General features: G+C 31.6%; 1 protein-coding gene and 1 long non-coding RNA gene across 2 annotated transcripts; one reads left to right on the forward strand and one right to left on the reverse strand.

Moving 5' to 3' along the window:
* Window positions 1-481: 481 nt before the first annotated feature.
* LOC107920990 (uncharacterized) lies at window positions 482-1,658 on the reverse strand. Its single transcript, XR_001690885.2, has 2 exons — window positions 1,237-1,658; window positions 482-879 (listed from the first exon to the last, which is right to left on the reverse strand). It is a non-coding gene; the product is annotated as an uncharacterized lncRNA (long non-coding RNA).
* Window positions 1,659-7,850: 6,192 nt separating this feature from the next.
* Window positions 7,851-9,651, forward strand: LOC107922571 (magnesium-protoporphyrin IX monomethyl ester [oxidative] cyclase, chloroplastic-like). Its single transcript, NM_001405305.1, has 5 exons — window positions 7,851-8,353; window positions 8,434-8,498; window positions 8,584-8,911; window positions 9,012-9,110; window positions 9,222-9,651. The coding sequence occupies exons 1-5, from the start codon at window positions 7,892-7,894 to the stop codon at window positions 9,483-9,485; spliced, it is 1,218 nt and encodes a 405-aa protein (NP_001392234.1). The 5' UTR covers window positions 7,851-7,891; the 3' UTR covers window positions 9,486-9,651.
* Window positions 9,652-10,070: the final 419 nt, after the last annotated feature.

The raw sequence follows: 10,070 nt of genomic DNA on the forward strand, positions 1-10,070 counted from the left end.
GCCTTTGTTTTTACCAAAATGCACATTTGATATCTAATTCAAATAATTCCAAATCATTTCATACATGTTTTCATCCAATCTTCACAAAAATAAAATCATTAAATCAAACCAATTGACAACCAACTCAAGTATAAAACCAAATAATCATTTTAGTGTTCTTTCTGCATATCCTGGTTGTTCAGTTAAGTCTACTATGGGCCAAAAGAAAAGTGTTAAGTGAAAATTAATATTGATTAAGAGTAAGTGAAATATAGTAAAATTGTAAGTGAAAATGAGCATTTAATGATCTTTTAATTAAATTCATTGGGTTATATTTAAAGTATTGACATGTTAAATTTAATTAAGGTAATAGTAAGTTTAATTCTTAATGTACTTACTAAACTTTTATAAGCTTAACACGTTATTTTTCAATACATAAGTGATAGAGACTCGAATTAAAGCTTTAGAGTGAAGATATAATTTCAATTCATCACATCTCAAATATTGGAAAAGGGTATGATTTTGATCTTTTAACAATAGATCATGACATGTACATAAGTTAAAATAAAGCATCTGCACAAGATTCCTAGTGAAAATTGTAATAGCCCATTTTGCCCAGGCCAAAGCACAAATAAATAAAATCCAAAATAACAAAAATATTCATAAAGTCCAAATTACAAACAGGCCCAATATGACCCAAATTAGAAAAACCTTGCAGCCCAAAATGGCCCAAAGCTTAAGCTGTTTCAGAAAAAAAAAAAACCCTAGGGCACCATGTGCGCCGCACTGCTTCTTCGTGCCCTTGCAGCGCACTCGTCGCCCGAAGCATGATAGATATCAGCGGCCTTGCACCAAAATGGCCAGGGTTATCCCTCCAACGCTCGTTGACCTTGCCAAAACCTGCAAACAGGGCAAAAAGGAGACAAACACGGAAGCAAAGCAAAAGCAAACAAAAACAGCGTGTAAATCGGCTATAAATGGCCTGAGAAAATATTGTAAAAAGGGGAGGGGGATTTTTGTATGAAAAAAAAGATTGAAAAAATAAAATACAAAAACAGAGGTGATTCTAAAAGCTTTTTTCAATTTTTTCCTTTCTGTTCTTATATATTTTTTCTTGATCTATTCTTTTCTTCTGATATACATTCGAAAATAAAATAAAAAAACAAATAAGGTAGAAGCGATTTTCGATTTCTTTTGGGGTGTTCTTCGATTATGTTTTATGCATAAGATAAAATAAAGAGAGGGAGGGGAGCGTACCTTGTCGTCGGAGCCGTCGAACTCCATCGTAATCAAAGCCTTGGTGAGCCCGAAAGCAGAAGAGCGGGGTAGAGGAGAACTTTAGGGCTATTATGTTTTTTTAAAAGGGGGAGTGTCTGCTGAGGCTTAGGGATTTGTTAGAATCATTGTTTCTTATTGAAACAGTGCCGTTTAGACTCTGTTTCAATGGTCTAAGACGGCGCCATTTAAGTTATTCAATATCAGCAACCCGCATGACCCGACCAGCACGCGTAGGATCCGCGTATTTCTAGTGGAGGGGATATTTACCCTTATGGTCCCTCTGATTCTCAAATATTTTTCAATTTGTCTTCTCTGTGCTTCACTTTATTTCCAGATTTAATCGCACTTTTTAAATTTGTTTCAATCTGATCCGTACTAAAACTCAGCGTTTTGAGGGACGGGAATATTTCCCTTTGATCCCCCTGTTATTCGCGTATCTCGTTTTAGCCCCGCATTTTGATTCATTTCCATTCGTTACCTTTAATTCTGCTTTAAATTCAAATTTGGCCCTTATTAAGTTGTTTTATATATATATATTAAATATTCATTATCCCATTATTATTTAAATATAGTTAACTTTAAATCTAATATTATTTTTAATATTTATACTTCATATTACTTTAAAGTTATTATACATAAGATTTATCGTATAATATTATTATGTACTATATTTTAAATTTACTACATATTATTATTTTAAACCTATCATGCATTATTTTTTTTAGGTTCATCATGTATTATGTATTCATATTTTTTTTTAAAAAAGAGTTATTGTGCATTATCATTCTAAAATTATTATGTATTATTACTTAAAAGTTATACTTTTTTTTTAATTCGTACACATTTTTAACGTATTTCATTTTATTTATAAAATTTTCCTTTACATTTTGTTGTGCTTTTTTAACTGTTCTTCATACAAATAAAACTCTCAATTCATTTTTTAATATCGTTGTTAATATTTGTATAATATGTGATATCAAATCATGGAATTCATGTGTTTTGTCTTGCTCACTTGTACTTATTGATTGTTTGTCGTTCGTTAGTATACGTTTTAGCTTGCGAATTATCACATCGTGGTCTAATTTATCATTCATTTACATTTTATTTCGTTTAAAGGGTTGTATTTGGCTTAAATATCGGAATCGATTTATCCATAAGTTTTCAAATACTCGGTATCCAATATTCACGAGAGGATTGTGCCCTAACTTACTGGGCTTCAATTCTCCTCGTTGAATTTAAATAACCGAATATCCCTTTTTCAATTTAAATGTAGAAATTCCAAAATTAAAGCTTATCTCAGGAACTTGATAAGTTGTGTCCTAACGCATTGGATATGACATGTTGTTTTCCCGAGATGAGGATTTTCCTAAAAAATAATAAAGGCGATATTCCGTATTTGGGAAATTCGAATGATCGTGCCCTAACTCACTGAGTTTTGATTTTTCTCCTTTGATCCAAATAATCGAATATCCTTTTGAAATTTAAATGCACGAGTTTTGAAAATTAAAAGATAAGCTTGTTCTCGAAGATTTAAAATGTTGTGTCCTAACGTACTAGATGTGACATTTTATTACTCTGAGACAAGAAGGTCTTTAGCATCCACCTCGATTTATCCAAGCATCGTTTATAAATTTAACATTAATAAAAAGGAAGGATCGTATTTTAAATTATTTTCGAGTTTTCAACTTTCGACAATAAGACACTAATTAATCAACATGGTACCAATTTTGGGCATTACGAGGGTGCTAATCCTTCCTTGTATGTAACCGACTCCCGAACCTGTCTTTTCAAATTTTGTAGACCAAAAGCATTGTTTTAATAAATCTAAATCTTTTATTAAAAACAACCGTTTTACAAGGTGACCCGATCACATCTCATCAAAAAAAGATTGGTGGCGACTCCCATTTTTGTTTTATTTTCAAAATCCAAGTCGACCCCGTTTTATCAAAAAAAATGGTGTCAACAAAGATATTTGAAAAAGATTAATCATTTTGTTAACCTTACAAATTTAATTAAATTTTGAATTTAGTTATACGTGGAATTATATAACATTTTAATGGAGAATTATGTTGTATAATGCTTAGAAGTGATATGGAATGATTGGTGACATAGTATTGGAAATAGATGGAATAAAGGTGAACTGTTTTTAGTGTCGCGACATCAAAACTTAATGTCGTGACACAAGATGTCATTGGAGCAATTTGCTCCAAGAGTCGCAACTTCCATTCTCCGATGTCACAACATTGACCCTGCTTATCCTATTTTTTTACCCGAAAAGGCCCGAATGATTCCCATTTGTAACCAAACTTTAAAGGAAGCCTAGAAATGATTTGATTAGCTTCAAAAGAGTATTTATGTTAAACAAGTTTTGAAAATTGATTTTTCAAGTTAAGTAGTCTTAGTGACCAAATGTGACATCCTTTACTCGAGATGTATCGGTTCATTTGGGTGAGGAGTGTTACATATCAATCAATAAAAAATAAATAACTTTTCCCTCTTTATAATTTAATCCTTAGTTTCATAAAAATTCACTAGTCATTAAATTATCACTTTATCATATATTGCATAACTAACATACCTTTAATTACAAATTCACTACTAAATTCAAAAATCTTAATCATATATTATTTAATTATTTCATATTAAAATTTAAATACTCAAATATTCAAATTAAAATAAATTAACTTGAATTCAATTAAGTACTTACCTATTTCTTCTCTTTAAATTAACTATTCTCTTCACTTTCCCAAGCTTTCCCTTCCCTCTCTTCTTCATCTAAGTTGTTTCCATGATTAAAATATTTCCATAGCACTCTAGGATATGAAATTAAGCTATTGTTTTAAGGAAAAACTCAAGAAAAATGCAGGAGAGATTTTTTTTTCCTTTTCATTCTTTTCTCCCTTTCTTTCTTTCCTTTCCTTTCCTTTTATTTTTGTTGCCCCAAGCTGATGTTGTTCAGCCTTCCAATTGTGTAAAAAAATCTACATTTTTTTTCAATTTAGTCCATTTATTCCATCATCCAATCAAATTTCAACTCTTTTCAACCTTAATTTCCATAAATTCTCTCTCTCCTTTACATCTCATTGCTTAGAAATTTTAATCTCATCATTATGTCTCCAAATATCAATTAAAAATGAGATTAAAATTGCACTTTAGTCATTATACTTTTTCACTTTATTTAATTTAGTCATTATCTCGATTTCCAACTTCACATATCAATATACATATATATCTCCATGTCACATTCATAAAAAATATTTCTTGAATTTTCTCCCCTTTCTTCAAAATTTTGAATTTACACTTTTAGTCATTCAACTTTAAAATTTTACAATCTAATCCTTAGTAAATTTCATTATTCATACTTTCTCTCCAAATATTTACCTTTAAAATACTTGTCCTTTCTTAGAAACCAAAATTTTAGGGTATTAAAATTATCTCATGATTGGTACACCAACAAACATCTCTCTCTCTCTCTCAATGATTGTAGATCCTTTCACTAGCAAAAGGCACTATTCAACGCTTTCACGCCTCGTCCAGGAGCCTCATCGCAGATGCAACTTAAGCTTAAATAATCTACATTGCTATCGTACTTGGTTTATTTATATTTGCTTTACTTATTCTTGTCACATAGATTGACTTGACTATTAGAGTGCGCCCTAGAAGACAACCTCAAACATTTCCTTACAATTGTTTCCTCTTCATAAGTGTTTGAGGAACGCTCATCAGGAAGGAAGGGCTTAACTTTCACTTATACTCTTCTGAAGATCTTGTTGCAACTATTGTCCACTTCCTTGATGTTTTGTTAATGCCCCACATCCATCCGAGGACTTTACCTTGACTACTGCACACTCCTTTGTCGTCATACCTTGTTTGAAGGTTTCACTTCAACCGCAGTTCACTCTCTTGAAGCACTATTGACATTCACCACCCTCCAAAGGCTTTGCCATGATCACCGCTCTTCCTTTGAAGCACCCACGACGCTTATACTTGTTCAAGACATCATCGCAACAATCCGTAGCCTCTCTCTCTCAGTCGGGCGTAGTTGTGAGTCTCTATCCGCTCCACCTTCACCTATGGTGCACTTTGTTCGTGAACCCTCACAATCACAAGTCTCCATCCACAACACTAGGTTAAGTTTGTAATTGTACTATTGACTTATTAAGAGATTATTCTATTAGCAAAGCCTCACATACATAAATATATTCACCGATCTACTTAAACAATTTATATATATGTGTATTTGTGATTTTATTCTTCTATCTACAAGGTGTCATACATGATATTACAACACGTCATCCAACAATACGAACAACACTTCAATAAATTAATATACTGGCCTTAAGAGAGTGTCTTCAATTGATTTGATTTTTCTATATTAAAATCCAAATAAATTGACTAAATTATACAAACCCAATAAATTGAACCGATTATAATCCTAAAATCAACTAAACTGAATAAAAAATCTTTAGTTCAATTCAATCGATTTTTCAAAAAACAAAATTCTACTTTTAGTGATTGTGAATGGTGATAGTGAAAATGAAATATCACATGGCGCAACACCGAATTAGGCACCTTCTTACATAAATAATTGTAATTAATAATTGTTTTGTAGTTTTCCCTTTTCATAACGTGTTAAGAATTTCCTTTCAAATCACTCTAAATTATGATTTGTCTTATTTTTTGTTTTTTTTTTAATTTAGACATTTTAATTAAAATAATTGTGCAAATTAATTACAAATTGTTTACGTGATACATTAGTTCAATAGATTGGCATGTGGAATTTTTAACAATAGTAACTTGTGACTAATTCGCATAATTATTTTAATTAAAATAACTAAATTGAGGAAAAAAAGAAAAATATTTTGATTAATTATAGAGAGGTACCTAAGCTTTAGTAAAAAAAAAAAAAGAATTGCCACCTGTCAGTCACTAATATGCCATGTCAGCAGTCTGTTAATGGCAAATAAAATTTTTAACGACAATAACTAATTCATACAATTATTTTAATTAGGATAACTAAATTAAAAAAATATTTTAAAATAACCAAAATAAAACCAATCTTATTTTAGAGTCACCTTGTACCCCAATTTTATTTTATAAAACTACTCTTCATTTAATATATGCCCCTTAAGCTTAAATTAAAGCCAATGATACATGTTTTTGCAATCAATTTAATTTGGGATAAATATAAAAAAATATACATAAATTTTGATTTAATGTAAAATATCATACAAAAAATTTAATTTTGTACAATTTTATATATGAAAATTTAATTTGATTTAATTTTCACAAATTATTGACAACATTATAGAATTAATACCATTTTACATTACTATATGACATACATAAACAATTATATTAATAATTATGAAAATAAATGAATGTATTCTTTGTTTTGAACAAAAAAAATATATGTATTCATTTATTTAAATGTGTATAATTGAACCAAAATAAAAGTTTCATGTATATATATAAATCGCAATTCAAGTTCTATATATAATTGTACCAAATCAAAATTCATGCATCAAATTGTAAATTGAATCAAAGTTTATATATAAATTTGATATTTATCCCATTTAATTTAAATTAATTGTAATTTTTATATTTAGTTATCTATTTGTTGGTGTAATTAGTTCTATTTATTTATTTGAGTAATTAAGCTTACTTTGAAGTAAGGTTTGACTTTATACGAGTATTGTTGGGTGTTAAGATATTGAGTATTAAATATTTATTTTATTTTGGGCTTTGTTATGAATAGAGATTTTGGATTTAATAATTAAAATTTTATTTAATTTATTTGATTAAAATTGAAAATTGATGGAACAAATTAATTAAGATTAAATTGATTTGGATTTAATGGGTTTAAGAAAGTGGGTAGACTTTAAAATAGTTACTTTTACATTTTCGTCACTTATTTACCTCAGGTTATATTTTAGTCACTTATGTTTGAAATATTACATTTTCGTCACTTACGTTAATGCGTCATAACATTTTAGTTACTGAGCTGTTAATTGTCGTTAACGGTGTAACGATAAGCTGACGTGGCACGCTAAATCATAATTTCAAGTAAAAATATTAGGTTAAATTATATAATTAGCCCCCATATTTTTTTATTTAAAGCTAAAATTTAATCTAAAATTTTCATTTGAAATGATGATTTAACATGCCACATCAACTTACCATTACACTGTTAACAGTAATAAACGTCCAGTGACTAAAATGTTACAACAAAATAACGTAATTAAAATATAACAATTCAAGCGTAAATAATTAAAATATAATATAAAACAAATAAAAATAACTATTTTAATAATAAATTTTACTCCCTCCTCCCACCGGGAGTGGTGGGGGTTGAGAAGAAGAGGAAGGATAGGGAGAGATATTTGGGCTATGGAGTAAAATCAAGCGGCGTGAAAGGTAGACCACAAATCCTTAGCCATACAGCCCATAATCAGAAACAAACAGAGTAATCAAGAACAGCTATGGGATATCACACGTGTCAGGTTTCGATTCACAGACACAGATTTCGTTGGATGAGATACAATCAACTGTTATTCCACTATAAAACAAAATAGCTTAACCCACTGTCCTCTGCTCTGTTTCTTCTGTCTCTACCACTGAAAGCAAAGAAAAAATGGCAACGGAGATGGCCCTTGTAAAGCCTATCTCCAAATTCAGTACAAGCAGTCCAATTTTTAGCAACTCCCGATATGGGAAGTTCACGACCGTCAGAATGTCATCTACTTCCCAATCAACAGCAAAGGCCGCCGCGAAGGGTGGCAAGAAAGCTGCCAAAACCGCCATCAAAGAGACCCTTTTGACACCAAGGTTTTACACCACCGACTTTGATGAAATGGAGGCGCTTTTCAACACTGAGATTAACAAGAACCTTAACCAGTCCGAGTTTGAGGCACTGCTGCAAGAGTTCAAGACTGATTACAATCAGACTCACTTTGTAAGGAACAAGGAGTTTAAAGAAGCTGCTGATAAGATTGATGGTCCTTTGAGACAAATCTTCGTTGAGTTCTTGGAGAGGTCTTGTACTGCTGAGTTCTCTGGTTTTCTCCTCTACAAAGAACTTGGAAGGAGGCTCAAGGTAATATTCATTTTAGTCTTTCACAACCCTCTTTTTCTCCCCTCATATTCATTTGTTTCCCCTAATATTTGATACTACAGAAAACCAATCCAGTTGTGGCTGAGATTTTCTCTCTTATGTCAAGGGATGAAGCCAGGCATGCCGGGTAAGCAAAGTCATACTTTTCCCTTTATTTATGGCCAATCCATTAACAAAAAACCCAAGTAACTTTACCATTTGATTGACTACAGGTTTCTTAACAAGGGTTTATCCGATTTCAATTTGGCATTAGACCTTGGCTTCTTGACAAAAGCTAGGAAGTACACTTTTTTCAAGCCAAAGTTCATTTTCTATGCCACTTATTTATCTGAGAAAATTGGGTACTGGAGATACATTACTATCTACAGGCATCTGAAAGAAAACCCAGAGTACCAATGTTATCCTATTTTCAAGTATTTTGAGAACTGGTGCCAGGATGAAAACCGTCACGGCGACTTCTTCTCTGCATTGCTCAAGGCACAACCTCAATTCCTTAATGATTGGAAGGCTAAGCTATGGTCTAGATTTTTCTGCCTCTCGGTAATCCATTTGTTTCCATATCACCTTTGATCGCATACAGCTTTTTTGTTATTTATACCAATACTACATAGCCTTCAAATTTAACAAATTTGTCCTGCAGGTGTATGTTACTATGTACCTCAACGACTGCCAGCGCACTGCTTTCTATGAGGGCATTGGACTCGACACCAAAGAATTTGACATGCATGTCATCATTGAGGTTAGATTCTGGTTCCACTGTTATTCTATAAGACCTTGGCATATAACTTTTAATGAACTCTAGAGTTTTGGGCATCATTTACTTGTTAATAATGAAATTTCTTGCATACAGACAAACCGCACAACAGCCAGGATTTTCCCTGCTGTGCTGGATGTGGAGAATCCAGAGTTCAAGAGGAGGTTGGACAAAATGGTTGAGATCAATGAACAGTTGCTTGCTGTTGGGGAGACCTCTGATATTCCATTGGTGAAGAACTTGAAGAGGATTCCATTAATTGCAGCATTGGCTTCAGAGCTCCTAGCTACGTATCTGATGCCGCCGATCGAATCTGGATCTGTTGATTTTGCTGAATTTGAACCACAACTTGTGTACTAGAATGTTTCTTTTGTAGGATTTCCATTTTTTGGTGTGGTACATTTTCAGCTTTAGTCATGCTGCCTGTCAAGTTATATGATCTCAAGTTTTAGCAAATGAAACTGAAACAATTTTAGTGCCGAATGACACCCTTATATATGTTTTGTAAATGTCAAAGTTTATGCCATTTTGCATTAGCTTTCTCACTTGCATGCTTTTTTTCCTTGGTTAATGTTGGGAATGGTATAGTCTATATAACCTATGAAGTTTCGCATCAACAGATTTTATAAGTTGTTTATAAATTCTTATATATGATAATCTTATTTGTATATACATAAACATAAATATGAAGTGCTTTTCTAGTGAAATGATTAATCTTAGATTATGCTTGGTTTTATGCAAATGTGTATATATCTTGTTTATATATATATATCAATCAATTTGTGAAATTGTTGTATCTACACTTGGTTTTAAAAATCTTCTATATAAGTCGATAAAGTCTTAATTCGACTGGTATGAGCATTGTTGCCAATACAAGAGGACGTGGGGTCAAGTGCGTTGGAGTGCATTTTTTCCTATTTATGGGTTGAGGAGGGGCTATGTGTA

Source organism: Gossypium hirsutum, chromosome D01 (assembly GCF_007990345.1).
Source record: "Gossypium hirsutum isolate 1008001.06 chromosome D01, Gossypium_hirsutum_v2.1, whole genome shotgun sequence".
Lineage (NCBI taxonomy): Eukaryota > Viridiplantae > Streptophyta > Magnoliopsida > Malvales > Malvaceae > Gossypium > Gossypium hirsutum.